At 49.2% G+C, this 21,682-nt stretch overlaps 1 protein-coding gene across 1 annotated transcript in view; it reads left to right on the top strand.

Annotated features, from left to right (window-relative positions):
• The first annotated feature begins 1,180 nt into the window (after positions 1–1,180).
• TMEM132B (transmembrane protein 132B) overlaps positions 1,181–21,682 on the top strand; it is a 374,357-nt gene continuing 353,855 nt past the window's right edge. The window contains exon 1 of the mRNA XM_077875247.1: positions 1,181–1,290. Within this exon, the coding sequence (XP_077731373.1) occupies positions 1,224–1,290 (67 nt within the window). The 5' untranslated portion in view covers positions 1,181–1,223. The remainder of the gene's footprint in view (positions 1,291–21,682) is intronic.

Raw genomic sequence — 21,682 nt, 5'->3', positions numbered from 1 at the left:
AGGAACCCCCACGTGCGCGCAGTAGGATTCATTCATCGGGCTGCGCCCCCGCTGCCCCGCCGGGGCTGGGGTGAGGGGGGGCGGAGGGGATACTGGATGCTGTGACCCCCAGTGAGACCTGTCCCCAGCCTAGAAGAATCCCAGTCCCCGTCCTGGCCTCCATTATACCCCCGCGCGGCTGCACCTCGTCTCACGCCCGCTCCGCCTCCAGGGCGCCCCCGAGGGTCGCTGCCTCACACCTGGGTGGACATCCCAAGACGCCGTCCATCTCTTTCAGGATCCCCGACCGCGCCCGGCCAGCGCACCTGTCCGGGGCCCGGCGCCCGGTGGCAACTCCTCGGGTAGCCCCCGCCTCCCCCGCAGACAGCCCCAAGCTGTGACTTCATCCCAAGGCCTCTGGGCTGCGCGCAGCTTTGCCGCCGCCGTCCCTGCGGACACCCCGCAGCCCCCCCAGCCTCCGGACGTCGCTGCCCCCGCCCGAGGACCTTCCCCTGCCTCCCCCCGCGACCTTGGGAACTCCCGCCACTGGCCGCAGGCGCCCGGGTCGCTGCGCGGCGGCCGGCAGGTGCCCCCTCCCGCCCGCGCCCCGCCCGCGCCCGCCCCCGCTCGCCCGCCCCGCGCGCTCCCCGGGGACGCCGGGGAGGGGCCCGGCCCGCCCCTCGGCTGCGCGGCCGCCCTGCGCCCGGTCTCGGCGGCGGCCCCGCCCCCGGCCCCGCCCCCGGCCCCGCCCCGCCCGCCCCGGCCCGCCCCCGGCCCGCCCTCCCGCCGGCGCCCGGCGCTCCTCACTCTCCGCGGCCCGAGGGGCGGCCGGCAGCTGGCGCTGGCGCTGGCACGGGCGGCGGCGGCGGCGGCGGCGGCGATGGGACGGGCGCTGGGGCGCGGGAGCGGCGGCGGCGGCGGCGGCGGGGCCCGCGCAACTCGGGCCGAGTGCGGGGCCGCCGGCGTGGGCGTGGGGCTCTGAGCCCCGGGCCCAGCTCCCCGCCGCGCGCGGCCGAGCCCCGCCGAGCCCCGCCGAGCCCCGCCGAGCCCCGCCGAGCGCGCAGGGCGAGCCGAGACGCGCCGCCAGCGCCCGCCGCCTGCGTCTGGGAAGAGCGGCGCCCCGGGGCGAGCCATGCCCCGAGCCCGAGCGTAGCCGCCGCGGCCGCCCCGGGAGCCGCGGGCCGGGCCGGGCCGGGCCGGGCGCGCGACAGGAGCAGCGCCGCGCCCCCCGCGCGCCGAGGACCATGCCGCCCCCGGGCCGGGCGCCGCCGCTCGGGCTCCTGCTGGCGCTGACCGCGCTCCGGTGCCCAGGTAACGCGTCCCCGGCCCCCGCCCCTCCCCGCCCCGGCCCGGCCCGGCCGCCGCGCACAAAGTTGGCTCCCGCGCGGCCGCCAGCTCCTCCGCAAGTCCCCAGCAGCTCGCCTCCCCCGGGGCCCCGCACGGCCCTGTGCCCGGCGCGCCCGCCCGCCAGCCTCCCTCCCCAGACCCCAGCTCGCCGGCGGATCCCTGCGGGGCGCGCGGGGGGGCGCGCGTCTCCGGGAACCTCGCCCCCTCCTCGCCCCCTCCTCGCCCCCTGCTCGCCCCTGGTTCCCGCGGGGTCTGCTGTGACGGGGCGTCGGCGGGCCCCTCCTGCCCGCCTCCCGATGCCCGCGGACGACGCACGGCCGTGCGTTCCCAGGACACCTGCGGGGCCCAGCCCTGAGGTCGTCTCGGTCGGCGCAGTCTGTCTGGCTCGTCCGCAGCCGCTCCCCGCCGCACCCTCCTGCTTTTACACCGCCCCCCCCCGAACGTGCCCCCTCCCCAGGTGGGCCCCCTTAGCCGAGGCGCAGCCCGCTGCTCGCTTTCTGGAGACGCGTGCTGCCCCAGCACCTTGCCCCCCGGGCGGCCGGGCAGCCCCGCGCGCGCAGGGCCGCCCGGAACGTGGTGGGGCCCAGAGCCATTGCCTGGGTACCATGGAGCCGGGCTCCCGGCTGGCACCGGCGCAGCTGTCGCCAAAAGCTAGTGAGTGGCAAAGGCAAAATAGTCCTGTATTTTCTCTCTCTGCTGGAGTTTGGAAAGCTTCTACCACCTTGGCCTGGCTACATGTTGGTTCTAGAGAAAGCCTATCTTAAAATGCCAATCCCTCCCCTCCCTTCCCCTCCCCCTCTCCCCTCCCCTCCCCTCCCCCTCTCCCCTCCCCTCCCCTCCCCTCCCCTCCCCCCACCCCAAACAGTAGAGACGATCCTAAAGGCTCTCCTAAAGGCTCGGATGAACCCGGAACAGTCACGAGCAACATCCGTGTGCACTTGAGGGAGCTCAGTTCCCCAAACATTTTAAAATCAGGACCCATGATTTGGGAGCAGAGAGCTTTCGCTTTAGAAAAATTCGCATTTCCTTAACAAACAAACGGCACTGTTTGCTGCTGTAGAAAAATACAACTCTTAACTTTTCAACCGTAACTGCCTTAGGGAGGTTGCATTTAGAAACGAACCTTGTATGCCAACTTAATGTGTGATGTATTCGCATGCAAAAAGTAAACACTGTCTTACTTCGAGATGCCCTCAAGTGACCCAAAATATTTCATAAAACCTTCCACTGGGAGAGAACCTTCAGTCGGAGATATCCATCGGTGTTCAAACGGCTTTGGTTTACCGTGTGCATGAATCTTCAGTCTGCTTGGCTCATAAGCAGCTATGATAGCTGTTCTGCTTTCAGCCTTCTTCTGTGGTACATTGTGGGGGGGGGGGGGGCAGGTGGTCAGGGCTGTTTCTTCCTAGCCAAAGCCCTGGGACCTGATCTCAGAAGTGCAGTCCTTTGGACTTGAAAATTGCAGTTTTGTCTCTATTTTGTTTTCTCCACGGGGGTCAGCCTTTGCCTGGATGTGCTCATAGGCGAATATTGGAAATCTCTCAGAGAAGCCGCCTGCCTCTAGTGCTTGTAAGAGAACATGGAGAACCCCCCCTCCCCCCTTCCCCACCCTCCCCTAGCAACGGAAGAGCTTGTGCCTCGCTCTGGGAGGCCAGGTCCTGGCAGGGAAGGTGTGCGCCCCTGAAACCTGCTGCTGGCCCAGCTCCTAGCCATGCCGCCCTGCTGCTTTCCCGAGAGCCTCAGCTGGGCAGCTCCTTTTGGCAGATGCCGGGAGGACAGAGCCCTCGGTTCCATCCTCAGGTTCTTGGGAGCACATGTAAGTCTTCCACTGGTCCCTACCAGGGACCTAAAGAGAGACAGTTTGATAACTCTATATTTAGCACCAGTTAGGAGAGCTAGGAAAAAAAGAAAAAAAACAAGGCTGAAATTCTTGAAAGATACTTAGCTGCCTACTGTTGGTTGAAAGGTTCAGAGGAATTAGCTAGAGCTTCCTTCAGAGCCGGTTGGATTTTTCTGGGTAATTTCTGGCGTGATTTACCGACCACGTTTGGCTGAGGTTCTGGGGGAAGGGCTGGAAGGGTTCACAGGAGAGGAAGGATGCCCTCTCCCCCATCACACGGGGACTGTCTGCTCTTCCCCCCCCCCCCCCCCAGCGTGGGTAGCTGCCATGGTAAAGAGTGTGGTGGGCGTACTTCTTTCAGCCTTGCAAGCGCTTAAACATATGGAACTATACTTGGTAAGAGTCAGCACAAATCCTCCGGCTTAGCGACTAGGGGGTCCCCATTATTCAAGCCACTTTTGTGCATGCTCTGGCTTTGCAAATTAGCGGCGCTGTTACTGCCCCTGCTGGAGGAAATGGACGCGCCTTGCTTCATTGACCCATTGTGCTCAGGGTCTATAAAATTGGGGTGGGTGGAGAGCCCCCGACAGAGAGGCCTTGTGAGTGGCAGAGCCTGCCAGTGGGGGGGGTTTTGGCTTCAAAGCGGAGACACTCTTAGCCGTGCCTGGCACCTTGGCATGGCATGTGGTATATTTCTTTCTCATTACAATAGTGGTTGGGGAGGGGGGGCGCTGCGTGTGTCTGGTGCTGCTCTTCAGAGAGGTGGCTCTGGGAGGTGGTGGGAGTGGTATGCAAATGCCGTCACCTCCCCTGAGTGATTTAATGGCGGTACAGTGGAGGTTCCCAGAGTAAATCATTTCACTTCCCCCCTACCGGATGCAGGGAACTTGGGAGGCGTGGGGCTTCTGCATGAGCTGCAGTCCTTGGAGCCAGCAATGAGCATGGTGGTTGCCATGATCCAAGAGAGTGAAAGAAACCCCTTGCTTGTTGGTGCAAAGTCCAGGAGGGTGGTCTTGAGGCCGGCAGAGCCTTCTAGGGGCCCTGTTCCTGGATGAGCCCCCACTTGTATGCGGCTGGGTGGCTCCTTTCTTCTCTCCTGGGTCTAGTATTGAATGGGCACAGAGGGGGTGCATTTCCCTTTGTAGCAGTGGCGTTGAGCAAGTGCATGCTGCTCATCGGCGCGGGGAGCTGGGGGCACCCTGGCACCATGGGCAGCGTCATGGGGCGAGAGTGGTACCACTAGCTCTTTCTTGGAGTAAATGAGTGGGCTTGCAGAGCAAGAAGGCATCTTAGAGAATCTTCCCCCTGCCCTCCAACAGCCCCCTTTGCAGATGGATAACAGGAGACTCAGGCATCGGGATGACTTGGTCAGGGTCACGCAGTGAGTTGGTGTCAGATGGGGCTCGTGGCTCACACAATTTCTCTCTTGAAAAAACTCTTCGCTCAGGCGTTTCCTTGCTGTACACAGGGGAGTCTTTCTGGTAAAGGAGCTCTACTGTGTGGTCCTTTAGGGGACTGTGGCTCCATTTAAGGAGCCCAAGGTCAAGAGAATGACAGCTGTTCGGCGATGCCAGAATAGCCAGGCGTCAGCTCACAAAGGCAGCAGGTCATCACAGTGGTGCTGCTGGGGATGGGGCAATGGGACCAAGAGCCTCCGAAAGTGCTCACTCTGTGCCAGGCACCATCCCAGGCCTTGCCTGGTCTGACCACAGTGGAAGACTCACCATGCTGGCGGGTGGATGGTCTCACTATTCACCGTTTATAGGTGAGGCTGTTGAGACCCAGAGAGGCTGAGTAGCTTGCCTGAGGTCTCACAGTGTCAGGATTCTGGCCCAGGCGCTGGTCTGTGCCTTACCCCTGACCTCACATGGCCATGTTCTCCCATGTGGCCTCAGCGTGGTGTGGATAGGTTTCTGGATTCCAGGGTAGGGGGTGATTATTGCGTCCCTTTCATGTGCCAGCCTGTGCTTTTCTTTCTTTCTTTGAAATATCTTTTTAAAGATTTTATTTGTTTATTCATGAAAGACAGAGAGAGAGGCAGAGATACAGGCAGATGGAGAAGCAGGCTCCCTGTGGGGAGCCCGATGTGGGACTCAATGCCAGGACCCCGGGATCACGCCCTGAACCAAAGGCAGATGCTCAACACTGAGCCACCCAGGTGTCCCATGCACTTCTTTTCTGGAACAAATACATCTGTTGATGTGAACTAAGGTTGAGAGCCATAGAAATCAGACAGATGGGAGTCTGCTCTGCAGGCAACTGGGAATCCTTCAGATTGGGTGCTCTCATGGGATTCGGTGGTTATGGTAAAGGCTGAGACTTTGGCAGACAGGATCTCCCCCCTTTCCTTTTGGTCACCTGTCCTGGTTCTTGGATTTCAGTGGACCTTAGTGTCTAGAACAACTCAGTGACTAGCGCTCTCTGAGGCTGTGATTGTGTGTCTAGAGTAGTCTTGGTTCACATTTCTCAGCTCAGGTATCATCCTGCTGCTGCATGGAGCAGTTCAGCCTCCATGCACTTGTTCTTCATGAGTGATTGATGAGCATCCCCCAAGTCCAGATGTCTTCCTCTGATCTACAGCTGATTGTGTGTTCTGAGCCCTTCCCAGATTTTGCTTCATTGAATCCTCAACAGCCTCATGGGGGTAAGGACTGGTGTTCGCCCTATTTTACAGATGGGGAAGCTGAGAAGCACAGAGGTGCCATGGGTTTTACAAGGTCACACAGCCATGGAGGGAAGGGGGATCCACACGAACCCACAATGTGCCCGGCTCGCAGTCTGTGCTCCTAACTGCTACCTTCTCTGTTATCGTGGGCTCCAAGTTTTGGAGGAATTGATTGGATTTTGACACTTATTTGGGCCCCAGGAATCCAGGGATGTGTCTTATGTTGAGTTGGTTCTTCTATGAGAAGATTGTTTTGGAGGAATTGGGCTGCTCTAAAGTCAGCCCTCTCAGTCAGGAGCCCTGGCAAGCATCGGCAGAGAGGGCTTGGCGTTTTGGGTAATTGCACCTCCAGTGGAGGGGGGCTGCTGTTGCCTCTTGGGCCATGTCTGGCCTGTAGACTTCTCTCGTTGGTTGCCAGCATTTAAAAAGTGGGAGGTGTCAGTATCACGGTCCAGGTTTCTGGCTTCTTTCAAGAAACCAGGAGATCTTGTTTAACCCTTGACTGCTCTGAGACTCAGTTTCCTCATCTGTAAAATGGGCCCTATTCTAGTCCATTCAGGGTGGGCGGCCTGTAAACAACAGACCCCTATTTCTCACGGTTCTGAAAACTGGGAAGTGCAAGGTCAGGGCACCAGCATGGCCACGTTCCTGATTCGCAGATGCCGTCCTCTCCCTGTGTCTTCATGTGGTGGGAGGGCAGGGGGCTCTCAGGGGTCTCCTTTATGAGGGCACCAATCCCACTCGTGGGGCTCCACCCTCATGACGTCATCATCTCCCAAAGGTCCTAGTTCCTGATATCATCACATTGGAGGCTAGGTTTCAACATAGCAACTTTGAGGGGGACACAGACACAGGATGCCCAGACAGCAGGCCCAGAACTTACCCCCCTTGCCCATCTGTCCACAAAGTTGGGCAGCTCCAGGGCAGTGAGGGGGCTGCCCGGCGTGGCCTGTGGTTCCTCAGGAGGAGACGGGCAAGAAGGGAAGGCCAGGTGGGCTCTTTGCTGTGATGGTCAGAGTGCAATGTGAGGGGTTGATGGACCCTTGGTGCCTTCCGAGTGGCTTCTCACTTTAAATTTCCCTGGGTTCTCTGGTAACTGCCCAGGGAGAGGTTAGGGGCTCTAGTATCCCCTGTAGGGGATACTAAAGCTCAGGGGAGTGGAGGGACCCGATCAAGACAACACTGCCTGAGTGGCAGGGTCGGGGTCTCCTCCCCAAAGTGCCTGGCTCCTCCTATCTTTCCTGCCCCTAAGGTGCCTTCTTGTCCTTGAGTTTTCCTTCAGTTTCCCTGCCTTCCAGCATAAGTAATTTTGACCTCAGGGTCCTGCATCCTAGGGCAGGTCCGTGTGATGGAGAGAGACCAGGAGCCAACAAATTCAGACAGGAGAGTCGTAGACCGTGATTTGTGTTCCTTATATTCAATACAAGGCAATGTGATGGGGAGTGACTGGGTGATCCAGGAAGACTTCTGGAGGAGGTGGCATTCATCTTATCTGAGTCCTACTTGATCAGAAGGGTGTTGCAGGCAGAAGGATTGTGAATACTTGCAAGGTACTTTGCACAGTGCCTGGCACACAGCAAGTGCTCAAGAACTGCCAGTTCCCTCCCTCCCTTATTCATTCAACAGACATTTATTAATCAGTTCTGAGCACTGTGGGGACACAGTGTGGAACAAAGGAGACACATTCCCCATTCCTAGGAGCCGGCGTTCTGGTGAAGCTAGGCAATCATAAAACAATGGACAGACAGATACATAATTTAATGCCAGGCAGTGATAGGTGCTGGGGGAGAGGCAAAGCAGGGTTGCCTTTGTCACTTTATTCTCCATCCGGTACTTGTTTTGCTACTTGCCACTCGGTGCAGGATGGGCCTGTGATGCCCACTGTCTGCCGAGGGAAGCAGAGAAAGAAGCCTGGGTTCTTTGAGTTGCATTCCGACGTCTTCTGGTGCTTAAACCACCTGAGTCCGCAGTCGGGGTGTTCCCAGTTCCCTTCCCTGACACCTGACTCCTTAACTGATCAATACCCTCTCCTTACACTTCAGTCCCAAAATAGTTACATAAAAAATCAATAGAGTGCAATTTGATTTGCTGTATTTTATTACCGAGGGTGATGGAGTATCTGGAATTGCCTGGTGCTTCTGAGCCTGGTTGTTTTGGGTCTTAACCTAAATTAACCCGTTGGGGGACCTAACTCATCCTGGCTGCGCTTTGGTGCCCAGAATTCAGTGCCTACGAAGGGTGACTCAGTAAATAACGCATCTCTAATGTCTGCTTTGTGTTGGAAATGCCTCCCGCCAGGGCTCTTCATGCATCAGAGCAAATGGACACATAAAAACCGTGCTGTGGCTGCAGCCAGCGCTCCCGGGGCTGGCTCTGTGCGCCTGCTGGAGGGTCCTGTCTCTCCTTCCAGAACTCTGGAGGGGCTGGCTCTGCCCGGCCTCCTGGCCCTCGGAATCCGTGGCTTCCTTTGTTTGCCCGGTTCCCTTCATGTTGTGTACTGTCGACGTATTTATATCCTTGGCGTGGTATTTTTCCCTTCTGTGGTTGTGCCATCTGCTGCTGCAGGCTGCTGGCTCTCCTGGGCGAGCTGAGGGGGCCGGATTTGAGGGGATGGGGGGCACCTGGGCAGACGGATGCAGGCTCTACAGACAAGGCTGCAGGGGTGGCCAGGTGGGAGGGGACCCTGTTCTCCCAGAGGCTGCTCCAAGCAGAAATATTGGGTAGACACAGTGGAAGGGGAGGGCATGGTGTGGATGGAAGATGTCATTTCGCCAAAAAATTTTCTAGGGTGGCAGTGAATCGGGACTCTTCCAGGCCAGGGGAAAGCCTGTGGCTGCCTTTGGGCCATATCTGGCCCAGAGACTCGTCTTGTTAGTTGCCAGCATTTAGAAAGTGGCAGATGTTGGTATCCAGGATCCTGGTTTCTCTCAAGAAATTGGGAGATCTGCAACTCTGGTCTAGCTCCTTGACCTCTCTGAGACTCCATTTCCCTGTCTGTAAAATGGGTCTTGAAGTCCCTTGTTGCTGATCATCTTCCTTGAAACTCCAGCCCAGTCTACATCCTTCTTCCTTATCTGCCTTTGCTTGTTTGAACATGTTTTTATTGTGCACCTATGCTGTGCTGGGTACTATTCTCAGGGCTGGTGAAACAGCAAGGACAGAATAGTCAAAGGCCCCTGTCCTTGTGGAGTCAGCGTTAATGTGGAGACAGACAGTTACTGGACTAAATGAATAACTAAAATGCAATTTGTTGAGTGGTAGTAAGTGCTACAGAGAAGCACGGAGAAGGGCTTCAGGAAAAGAATGCTGGGGGAGGGATATTTTGCAGTTTTATTTTATTAAAAAAAATTTTTTTTATTAAGTAAACTCTGCATTCAATGTGAGGCTCAAACTCACAACCCTGAGATCAAGAGTCACATGCTCCACTGACTGAGCCAGCCAGGTGCCCCTCTTGTTTTAAATAGCAGCATCCAGAAAGGTAGCATTTGAGTGAAAAGCTAAAGAAGTAAGGGAATGAGCTATCCGGTGGCTGTCTTGCAGAAGAGTGTTCCAAGCAGAGGGGGAACAGCTAGTGCAAAGGCCCTGAGGTGGGAATGTGCTTGGCAGGTTTGAGGACAGTAAAGGGGCCAGTGCACCAAGCTTAGTAAGAGAGGGAGAGCAGTGGTGAGGTGACAGGACCAAGTTCGGTAAGGACTGTGGCTTTTCCTCTGAGTGAGATGGGAGCTGTCAACAGGTTTGACAGAAGATGGGTATGTTCTGACTCCCAGGAGCAAAAGCAGGGAGAGCCTAGAAGGCCTACTGCAGCAGTCCGGGCCTGGATCACTGTGGTGGCGGTGGAGGAGGTCACAAGTGGGGTTTGGGTGAGTTGGAAAGTTGTGCTATAGGACCAGCTGGCTGATAGATTTGTTCAAAATAAATAAATATTTCATTTATTTATTTGAGAGAGAGAGAGAGAGCATGAGCTGGGGGAGCAGCAGAGGGAGAGTTGGGACCCACCCACCCCCTTCCCCACGTGGGGCTTGATCCCAGGACCCTGAGATCATGACCTGAGCCAAAAGTAGATGCTTAGTTGACTGAGCCGCCCAGGCGCCCCTTGTTCAGTAAATATTTACTGGGTGCCAACTCTATGCCTATCACCGTACTTGGAATTGGGGCCAAATCAATATTTGTTAGCAATGAAATTAACAAACAGAACTTAACATCTGTGAGTTAGGCTTTTGCCTTCTGTAGGTTCTTCCCCAACAGCCCTGGGGAGAAGGACCAGTAGTACATCCCTTGGTGAGAAACCAGTTTTAAGGGGATCCAAGGATGACCCTGGATGCAAAATGCTTATTAGCACATTGCCTGGCACATCCTTAAGTGCTCAGTAAATGGTGGCAATTATTAAGAACATTAGGGTAGTTGGGAAACCAGGACCCCATTACCCTATTTGTCCCTGGAAGCACAGTTGGTGGAGGTTGGATTTAGACTCTGGTGTTCATTTTTCCTGCTGGAACCAGGACTATTTAAAGAGAAAAAGTTTCTGTGCTCATAATGTGATTATTCTGGCACAGTTCATTGTTCATTTGCCAGTATAGGTGTACTCGCTTTGTCTAGTAGACGTGTAGGTGAAATGTTGTGTGTCAATCAATTCTATCTTCTCCATCAACTTCCACAACATTTTGGAGATGAGTAAGGTTTCTCTGACCCCACGCGGCTTTGGCTACTGACATGCTGCTTATTAGTTTCTGCATCCCTTAAACCAGCATCACCAAACTATGGCCCAGGGACTAGATCTGGCTCTCTACCTGTGTTTGTGAATAAAGATTTGTTACAACACAGCCACATCCATTTGTTTACGTGTTATGTGTGGCTGCTTTCTCACAGCAGTGAGGAGTGAGTAGTGTTAGAGATCATCTGTAAATGTGTGTCTATAGCACACATTTGTGGTCAAGAACAAGTATCCCTTTTTAATTGTCCAGCTCATCTGAATGAGAAGAATTGTGGGTTTGGTATCTCTTGGTTGAAAAAATATATTGATTGAAAGTTGCCATCAATTCAGTAATGCTTTTGAACGAGTGGGTTTTGGTAATTACAGTAGCATTTATGTAACATTTTAAAAATAGTAGCACATGTGTGTGCAGATATTTTTACTCTGTAGGCAAAGCTAGATGGCTTACAGCTCAGAAGACCCCTTGTAAGGATTCTGCTGGAGATAATCAGTATTAAAGGAGCCCACTGGTTAGTTATTTTATCCTTGGTATGACTCGGATCAATGGATCTCTTTTATGGGCTTCTTTTTGGATTGTTTTAAAGATGAACATAGCCTTCTCTATGTTTACTTGTGACACCCAGGTCCGTGATACTTTAAGTTTCCAATGCTAAGATTTTGAGTTCACTTATGGAGCTTATGTGCCAAATGCAAGCTGTCTATTGCTATATTAATGTGGATTCTTATTATTGCAAGGGACAAAATTGGGAATTTACTAGACTTGGGAGCTAAGAAGTTCAAAGAAGAAGCAGCTTCAGGCATGGCTAGATCTAGGGGCTTAACAGACCTAATGAGCACTTCTGCGCTTTCACTTTGTCTCTTGGTTCTCCTTTCCTCTGTGTTCATTTAATCCTCAGACAGGCTTTCTCTACCTCACAGCAAACCTGGCCACAGTCAGCTCCAGGCTTTGTTCCAAAATCACCCCTCTCTTTTCTAATTACAATAGTAAGAACCCTTGAACTAACTTGGATAGTAGGTATACTGACCCCTCAACCAGGGACTGTGACTGAATGGAATCCTGTATGTGATCAGCCACACTGAAGTCAGAAGCTCATCTCTGGAGTTGGAATTGGAAGCACGTTGCCAGAAAGATAGGAGATGATTTCCCAAAGGAAAATCCCAGTGCTTATACCAGGAGAAAGATAAAGTTGCTGCAACATTTTACCAAGCAAGGTGGGGGGAAGCCTCAGGAGGGGCACCAGAGCCCCTCCTCCAAGGAGCGAATAGACCCCTTGTCCCATCTTTATTGCACCCGTGACCTTTGAAGCCCCAGTACGGGGATTTCACACATATTTTGGTTGCTTTGATTGAAAACATGTAATATTTGGGATGCAATCTGCTAGTATCTGTGAAAAGAGAACCTGGTCTTTGACCCAGCCCTCCCACTTTTGGGAAATATATTTTTTTAGAAGTGAAAGGACTACTATACAAGGTTTATGTTCAGGGGTGTTTATAACAGCATCTGCTTAGTGGTGAAAAAGAGATGTCTCTCCATCAGTAAAGTAGTTCTTGACTAAATGGTGGTATTTCCACGTGGACCACCATGTAACTGTTAAAAAGAACATCTTGGACCACCGCTCTTTCTAGATCCATTCTCCTGGAAGGATGACCAGGGCTTATTTTCAAGTGAGAAAAGTGAGTTGCATGGTAACTTTAATAACCATGGTCTGGTTATTAAAATGTGCAATGCCATTTTAATAAAAACAATGAGCCAAAAGTCCCCTCTGTGTATGAAGTAGGCAATATTTATGTCATGCTTGCTATGTATATGCCAGTCACAATTGTAAGAACATATGTCAACTCATCTAATCCTTACAAGAAGCCTAGGTGTGTGGGTATTATTATATCCCTTTTAAAGAAAGAAAAGTTAGAATTATACGGCCTCGGTGTAGGAATGATGGGAGTGATTTGGTGGGTGGTGGGAAAGGAGGGGCAGGGAAGGGTGGACATCGGGAATGTTTGAGATATTTTAGCCACAATCATGCCAGGTTTTATGTAGAGAGCCCCACTTTTCCCCTTAGGGTTTCTGGGTCCCTGTTGTAACTGGCCTCAGTGGGGATCCTCTGGATTTGCTGCTGTGTTTTCCTGATGGAGGGGGCTATGGTGTATCGAACTTGGGTGAGCCGGGAGGGATGCTGCTTCGTGGTTCCCTGGGGGAGAGGAAGCCTGGGTGTGTGGTGTGACAGGCATATCCTGTGAGAATGGTTTCGTTAGTGAGTAACACAGACTTAAAACAGGTGGTGGCTTAAAAAGTAGGGTGTTGTTTCTCTTCCAAGTCAGTTTCTGGAGTCGTGTAGTTTAGGACTTTAGGTTGGCTCTGTTCCATGAAGTCCTCATGGGCCCTTGCTGCTTTCTACCATTTCAAGGTTGTGGTCTTTTGTACTCATGGTCCAAGATGGCAGTTCTAGGTACAACAATTTCATCTTCATTCCAGGCACCAATATGGGGGTGCAGACAAGGCAAGGGTAAAGGATATACATCAGTTGTCTTTTATGGAAAAGTCCTGGTAACTCCATGATGCTTGCACTTATATCCCATTGGCTGTGACTAAGTCACATGGGCACATCTAGCTGCAAGAGAATCTGGGAAGTGTTTTGTTTTGTTTCAGAGAGAGAGCGCGAGTGAGTGAGTGTGGTGGGGGACAGAGGGAGAGGGAAAGATAGAATCTTCAGTGGGTTCCATGCCCAGCAGAGAGCTTGATCTCATGACCCTGAGATCATGACCTGAGCTGAAATCAAGATTTAGATGCTTCACCAGCTGAGGCACCCCAAGAACCCCATGGGAAGTCTTCATTTTAGATTGGTACAAGTCAAGAGTCTGTTACTGTGGAAGAAGGACAGATGGATGCCAGGAGACTAATTAGTAGTTGATGATGAATACCTTAGGAGAATAACACAGTGTTTGGAGTGAAGGCATGAACCATCAGGATCTTTTTTTTTTTTTTTTTTTAAAGATTTCATCTGTTTATTCATGAGATCTACAGAGAGACACAGAGACATAGGCAGAGGGAGGCTGATGTGGGTCTTGAACCCTGGGATTGCGACCTGAGCCAGAAGTAGACGCTCAACCACTGAGCCACCCAGGTGCCCCAGATCTTTTGTAATCGTGTGTGTGTGTGTGTGTGTGTGTGTGTGTGTGTGTGATTTCATTCTGCTTCCTAAGGTGGGGCCTGGGAGACATAAGTTTTTATGGGTACCAAGAGGAAAATGAAAGCAGTTTGGTGAATGCATAACACCGAAATTTTATATCTCTGTCAAAGATACAAATATGGCTTAAAGAAACATTATAGATAAATCCAAAGTCCCTTTTGAACAATTGCATATCTTTCTAAAAGGTAGCCATTTGTATCAGTTTGCTATGGATTTTTCCATGTAGGAAACATCTATCTATCTATCTATCTATCTATCTATCTATCTATCTATCTATGTTATAAGATAGTTTTAGGTTTGTTTTTGATACATATACATCTATTCTCTTCCCTAATATTCATGTGCATATAGAACAATATTTTTTTTTTAGAACAATATTTTTTTTGAATTGCTGCATGGTAGACCATGGTAAGGGAATATCAAATTGTATTTAGTGATTTCCCACTGCATCATAAGAGAGAGATTACCCAAACATACAAAAAGGGGTCCGAAAGAAGGGGTTCATCCACCAGGAGCACTGTGCAGAGATCAGCACCCAAGCAGGATCTGCAGACATTTGAAGAAAGCCCAGGTGGGACTGAGGGTTAACAGGTGAAAGAACTGGACATCTGAAGAAGTGGAGTTAACAGAGCAATGGGGACAATGGGGGGTCTGGTTCTTTTTATTTTTTTTATAAGTTTTTTTTTTTTTTTAAAGAGATCTTATTTATTTATTCATGATAGAGAGAGAGAGAGAGAGAGAGAGGCAGAGAGAGAAGCAGGCTCCATACTGGGAGCCCGACGTGGGGCTTGATCCCGGTACTCCAGGATCGCGCCCTGGGCCGAAGGCAGGCGCTAAACCGCTGAGCCACTCAGGGATCCCCCTGGGGGTCTGGTTCTTTTTTTTTTTTTTAATTTTTATTTATTTACTTATGATAGTCAGAGAGAGAGAGAGAGAGAGAGGCAGAGACACAGGCAGAGGGAGAAGCAGGCTCCATGCATCGGGAGCCTGATATGGGATTCGATCCCGGGTCTCCAGGATCACACCCTGGGCCAAAGGCAGGCGCCAAACCACTGCGCCACCCAGGGATCCCTGGGGGTCTGGTTCTTAGAGAACTGCTGGAGCCTTCCGAGGTGCCAGTCCTAGTGGTTCCCCTTGTGGATGATTCCCAAAGGACTTAGAATGCCAGTCCATCTACTCATTGCTTTTCTTCAGATTTTGGGAGTTTCAGTCTTAAAAAAGGTACATCCTTTAGTTCTCCAGTCTCTGTGTCTTTAGCCCTTAATGCAAACTCATTTGTTTTTAATGGAAAAGGTTCTCTAGAAAGCACTGTGGATTTATGGTGAAATTTTAATTTCCTTATGATATCTTTTTCTCCTGCCACCCACCACCCACCACCACCCCCTACGCCCAGCCCGGTGTAAGTGTTTTTCTCTTAAGTTTATGGGCTGAGCTGTTAAGAGGGTCTGTGTATTTCAGGAGGAAAGGTATTGGAGGAGGAGGTGTCAGCCTTGCTGTTCACACCAGCTTCACTTACACAAGCTCCAAAGTGGCCTCATCTTCCTACTGGACCAATTTGCCTGTCAGATCATTTTGTAAAGGCAACTGCATTCCGCTTTTCTCTCACCATAGTGTAGAGACAATATGAGGGAGGAAGGTGCCACAGTGCGTTTCCCAATATTTCCCACACTTCAAGGGTCCCTCACGCCTCTTGTTCCACATCTCTCTTTGTGAAAGTTTTTAAGACATGTTTGCGTGAGGGAATGGCCTTCTATCACATCTCTCACTGCTTAGTTAGGTACCATTTGCTGCTTCCACAGCTGCTTTCTTCTTGCTGTTTCAAGTACATTACTGAAATTTAGGGCACAAGCTCAGGCAGCTGGGGTGTCTGGGTTTGAGTCCCAACTCTGTCACTTGTTAGCTCTGTGACCTTGGGTTGGTTACTTAACCTCTCTGTGCTATAGCATTCTCACCTGTGAAATGGGTAGAGTAGGCACCCCTACTCCTTGGGCTGCTGTGAAGATTAAGGGAGATGGTGCATAAGAATTCAATTTTTTTTAAAAAATTTATTTATGATAGGCACACAGTGAGAGAGAGAGAGAGTCAGAGACACAGGCAGAGGGAGAAGCAGGCTCCATGCACCGGGAGCCCGACGTGGGATTCGATCCTGGGTCTCCAGGATCGCACCCTGGGCCAAAGGCAGGCGCTAAACCGCTGCGCCACCCAGGGATCCCGTGCATAAGAATTCAAAACAGTGTGTGACTTTGCATGAATCTTTAATAAATGTTGGTACTGCTTTAATTCTCTTCTATCTTCACTGAATTTTTTTTAAAGATTTATTAATCTGTTTGACAAAGGAGAGAGAGAGAGAGAGAGAGAGAGAGAGAGAGAAAGTGTGAGAATACAAGTGGAGGGAAGGGTAGAGGGAAAGAGAATCTCGAGCAGACACCACACCAAGTGTGGAGCCCAGTGCGGGGCTTGATGCCAGGACCTTGAGATCATGACCTGAGCTGACACCCATACAAAGTTTTTATAATATTGTTTGACTGTATTCTCTATACTGTATATTGTATTCCTATGTTTTATTTATTTTATAACTAGAAGAAGATTGTGCCTTGTAATCCCTTTCACCTATTTTGACCACTCCCCACCCCGACAACCATCAGTTTGTTTTTTGTATCTATGAGTGTGCTTCTGTTTTGTTTTGCTTGTTTTCCTTTTTAGATTCCACATATAAGTGAAGTCCTGTGGTATTTGTCTTTCTCTGTCTGACTTATTTCATTTAGCATAATACCCTTTAACTCCATCCATGCTGTTGTAAGTGGCAGGATTTCATTCTTTGTTATAGTTGAGTAATATTCAGTACACACATATACACACACACACACCATGTCTTTATTTATCTATTGATGGACTCTTATGTTATTCCACATCTTGGCTACTGTAAATAATGCTATAATGAACATAGGGATACGTATGTCTTTCCCAATTAGTGTTTTTATTTTCTTTGGATAAATACCCAGAAGTGGAATTGTTGGATCATATGGTGATTCTATTTTTAATTTTTTAAAAGATTTTATTTATTTGTTTTTTACAGAGACAGAGAGTGTGAGTGCACAAGCATGAGTGGGAGGAGGGGGAGAGGGAGAAGCAGACTCCCCACTGAGCGGAGAGCCTGATGTGGGGCTGGATCTTAGGACTCTGGGATCATAACCTGAGCCGAAGGCAGACACTTAACTAGCTAAGCCACCCAGGTGCCCCTCTATTTTCAGTTTTTAAAGGAATCTTCATACTGTTTTCTACAGTGGCTGGGCCAATTTACATTCCCAACAATGGGGCACAGGGGTTTCCTTTTCTCCACATCCTCACCAACATTTATTAGTTTTGGTCTTTTTGATAATAGCCATTCTGACTGGTGTGAGGTGATACCTCATTGTGGTTTTCATTTGTATTTCTTTGATGATAAATGATGTTGAGCATCTTTTTATGTGCCTGTTGGCCATCTGGATGTCTTCTTTGGAAAAATGTCTATTCAGACCCTTTGCCCATTTTTTAAATTAGATTGTTTTTCTGATACTGAATTGTGTGGATTCTTTATATATTTTGTTTATTTTTATTTTTTAAAAGATTTTATTTATTCATGAGCAACACAGACTGAGAGAGAGAGAGAGGCAGAGACAGAGGCAGAGACAGAGGCAGAGGGAGAAGCAGGCTCCATGCAGGGAGACTGATGTGGGACTCGATCCCAGAATCCAGGATCATGCCCTTGGCCAAAGGCAGGCCCTAAACCACTGAGCCACCCAGGGATCCCCTATTTTGTTTATTTTTAAAAAGATTTTATTCATTTGAGAGAGAGAGAGAGAATGCGCACAAGTGAGGGGTAAAGGTAGAGGGAGAGGAAGAAGCAGATTTCCTGCTGAGCAGGGAGCCCAACGTGGGGCTTGATTTGATCCCAGGACCCCGAGATTGTGAGCTGAAGGAAGATGCTCAACCAAGACACCCCCATGCAAATATCTTTTCCCATTGCCTTTTCATTTTGTTGATGGTTTCCTTCGCTGTAAAGAGGCTTTTTATGTTCGTGTAGGCTCAGTAGTTTGTATTTGCTTTTGCTATCCAAGCCCTAGGAGACAGATCTAAAAAATTATTGCGAAGATCAATATCAGAGAGGTTATTGCCTATGTTTTCTTCTAGGATTTTTATGGTTTCAGGTCATATCTTTAGGTCTTTAATCCATTTTGAATTTACTTTTGTATATGGTATAAGAGAGCAGTCCAGTTTCATTTGTACACACATAGCTGTTCAGTTTTCCCAGCACCGTTTGTTGAAGAGACTGTCTTTTCTCCATTGTATATTCTTGTCTCCTTTGTTGTGGATTAATTGACTGTATCAGTGTGGGCTTGTTTCTGGGCTCTCTGTTCTACTCCACTGATCTATGTGTCTGTTTTTATTCAAGTACCATACAGTTTTGATTCCTATAGCTTTGAAGTATAGCTTAAACTCTGGGAACATGATACTCCCAGATTTGTTATTTTTTAAGATTGCTTTGGCTATTTAGGGTCTTTTGAGGTTCCATACAACTTTTTAAAAAGATTTTATTAGGGGCGCCCAGGTGGCTCAGCAGTTGAGCATCTGCCTTCAGCTCAGGGCCTGATCCTGGAGACCCTGGATCGGGTCCCGCATCGGGCTCTCTGCATGGAGCCTGCTTCTCCCTCTGCCTGTGTCTCTGCCTCTCTCTCTCTCTGTCTTATGAACAAATAAATAAAATCTTAAAAAATAAAAAAATAAAATTTTAAAAAATATTTTATTTAAAGGATTTTATTTGAGAGAGAGAGAGGGAGACAGAGAGAGAGAGAGACAGAGACAGAGACACAGGCAGAGGGAGAAGCAGGCTCCATGCAGGGAGCTTCACATGGGACTCAGTCCTGGGTCTCCAGGATCAGGCCCTGGGCTGAAGGTGGCTCTAAACCGCTGAGCCACCCGGGCTGCCCTCCATACAAATTTTAGGGTTCTGTGTTCTAGTTCTTTGAAAAATACCAGTGTTATCTTGATGGAGATTGCATTGAATCTGTAGATTGCTTCGGGTAGTATGCATATTTTGACACTATTAATTCTTTTCAATCCATGAGTACGGTATATCTTCCCATTTTTTTTGTGTTGTCTTCAACTTCTTTAATCAATGTCTTATAGTTGTCAGAGCACAGGTCTTTCATTTCCTTGGTTAAATTTATTCCTAGGTATTTTCTTTTTGATGCAATGGTAAATGGAGTTGTCTAATATCTCTTTCTGATAGTTCATTATTAGTGAATAGAAATGCAAAAAATTTTTGTATACTAATTTTGTATCTTCCAACTCTACTGAATTCATTTATTCTAATAGCTTTTGGTGGAGTCTCTTTTAGATTTTCTATGTATAGTATTCATGTCATCTACAAATAATGACAGTTTTATTTCTTCCTTTCCAATTTGGGTCCCTTTTATTTTTTTTCTTGTCTAATTGCTGTGGCTGTGGCTTCTAATATTGTGCTGAATAAAAGTGGTGGGAGTGGGCATCCTTGTCTTGTTCCTGATTTTAGAAGAAAAATTTTCAGCTTTTCACTGTTGAGTATGAATTAGCTGTGGATTTGTCATAGATGGTCTCTATTATGTTGAGGTATGTATGTTCCCTCTGTATTGACTTTGTTGAGAGTTTTTATCATAAATGAATTTTGAATTGTCAAATGCCTTTTCTGCATCTATTGAGATGATCATATGATTTAAAAAAATATTTATTTATTTATTCATGAGAGACACAGAGAGGGAGTGACAGAGGCAGAGGGAGAAGCAGGCTCCCTGCAGGGAGACCTATGAGGGACTCCCATCTTGGAACACTGTGATTACACCCTGAGCCAAAGGCAGGTGCTCAACCACTGAACCACCCAGGCATTCCTGATCATTTGATTTTTATCCTTTGTTTTGTTAATGTGGTGTTTTACATTGATTGATTTGCAGATGTTAAGCCATCCTTACATCTGTGGAATATGTCCCAACTGATTATGGTGTATGATTTTTTTTTTAAGATTTTAATTATTTATTCTTGAGAGACACAGAGAGAATACAGAGACATAGGCAGAGGGAGAAGCAGACTCCTTGCAGGGACCCTGATGTGGACTTGATCCCAGGACTCCAGGATCACGCCCTGAGCCAAAGGCAGATGCTCAACCACTGAGCCACTCAGGCATCCCAGTGTATGATCTTTTTAATGTATTGTTGAATTTGAATGGCTAATATTTTGTTGAGGATTTTTGTATCTTTGTTCATTGGAAATATTGACCTATAATGTTCTTTCTCTCTCCTTCCTTCCTTCCTTCCTTCCTTCCTTCCTTCCTTCCTTCCTTCCTTCCTTCCTTCCTCCCTCCCTCCCTCCCTCCCTCCCTCCCTCCCTCCCTTCCTCCCTTCCTGCCTTGTAGTGTCTTTGGTTTTGTATCAGGATAATGCTGACCTGTAGAATGGATCTGGAAGTGTTCATACCTCTTCAATTTTTTTTGGAATAATTTGAGAAGGATAAATATTAACTATTTTTTAAATGTTTGGTAGACTAGGGTGCCTGGGTGGCTCAGTTAGTTAAGTGTCTGCCTTCAGCTCAGATCATGATCCTAGGGTCCTGGGATGGAGCCCCATTATCAGGCTCCCTGCTCAGCGGGGAGTCTGCTTCTCTTCTACCTCTTCTTCCTGCTTGTGATCTCTCTCTCTCTCAAATAAATAAATAAAATCTTAAAAAAATGTTTGGTAGACTTAAAAACAAAACAAACAAGAAGTAGAAACAGACCCATAAATACAGAAAACAAACTGATGGTTGCTACAGGGGACAGGGCCAGAGGAATGGACAAAATGGGTGAAGGGCAGTGGGAGTTACAGGCTCCCACTTGTGGAGTAAGTAAGTCACAGGAGTGAAAGTCACAGCACAGGGAATAGTCAATGGTATTATAATAGTGTTGTATGGCAACAGATGGTTATACTTGTGAGCACTGGCATGATGTACTGACTTGAGTTTCTATGTTGTATACCTGAAATAAATGTAACATTGTGTGTCAACTATACTTCAATAAAAGTAAATAAATAAATAAATGCTTGGTAGAATTTACCTACGATACAACTGGTCCTGGACTTCTGTTTGTTGGGAGTCCTATTTTATTTTATTTTATTTTATTATTTTTTAATTTTTTTTTTTTTAAAGATTTTATATGTTTATTCATGAGACACACAGAGAGAGGCAGAAACATAGGCAGAGGGAGAAGCAGACTCCCTACAGGGAGCCAACTGGGGGACTCGATCCCAGGACCCCAGGACCACAACCCAAGCCAAGGCAGATGCTCAACCACTGAGCCATCCAGTGGTTTATTACTTTTTTTAGAGTGAGAGAGAAAGCATGAGTGGGGAAGAAGGGCAGAGGGAGAGGGAGAGAGAGAATCTCAAGCAGGCTCCATGCCCAGCATGGAGCTTGATGCAGGGCTTGATCTTATGACCCTGAGATCATGATCTGAGCCAGTATCAACAGTCAGATGCTTAACTGACTGAGTCACCCCAGGTGCCTCCCCTTTCTTTGGAGTCTATTTTTATTACTGATTCAGTTTTGTTTCTAGTAAACCACTTGTTCATATTTTCCATTTCTTCATGATTCAGTCTATGAAGATTGTATATTTCTAGGAGTTTATTCATTTCTTCTAGGTTGTCCATTTTGTTAAAACACCCTGATTTTCATTCAGGGAACCACAGTTTCCCCGCTTTGAGGCCATGTGGTTGGGTACTGCCACCTTTTTCTTCCTCTTCCTCCTCCTCCTCCTCCATGGGTTGGCTCATTATTTGCTGACCAATAAGAGCGTCTCAGCAAGACCTCAAGGATTGGATCATGGTCGGGCCTGTGACCCAGGCTGGGCCAATAAGTGCCAACCCTGGGATATTTGTTGCAGGCACTGGAGAAGACGCCCTTCTTTTCTG

This window comes from Canis aureus, chromosome 27 (assembly GCF_053574225.1).
Source record: "Canis aureus isolate CA01 chromosome 27, VMU_Caureus_v.1.0, whole genome shotgun sequence".
NCBI lineage: Eukaryota > Metazoa > Chordata > Mammalia > Carnivora > Canidae > Canis > Canis aureus.
Note: the sequence above shows the minus strand (reverse complement) of the source record. Positions and strands in the feature narration are given on the sequence as shown.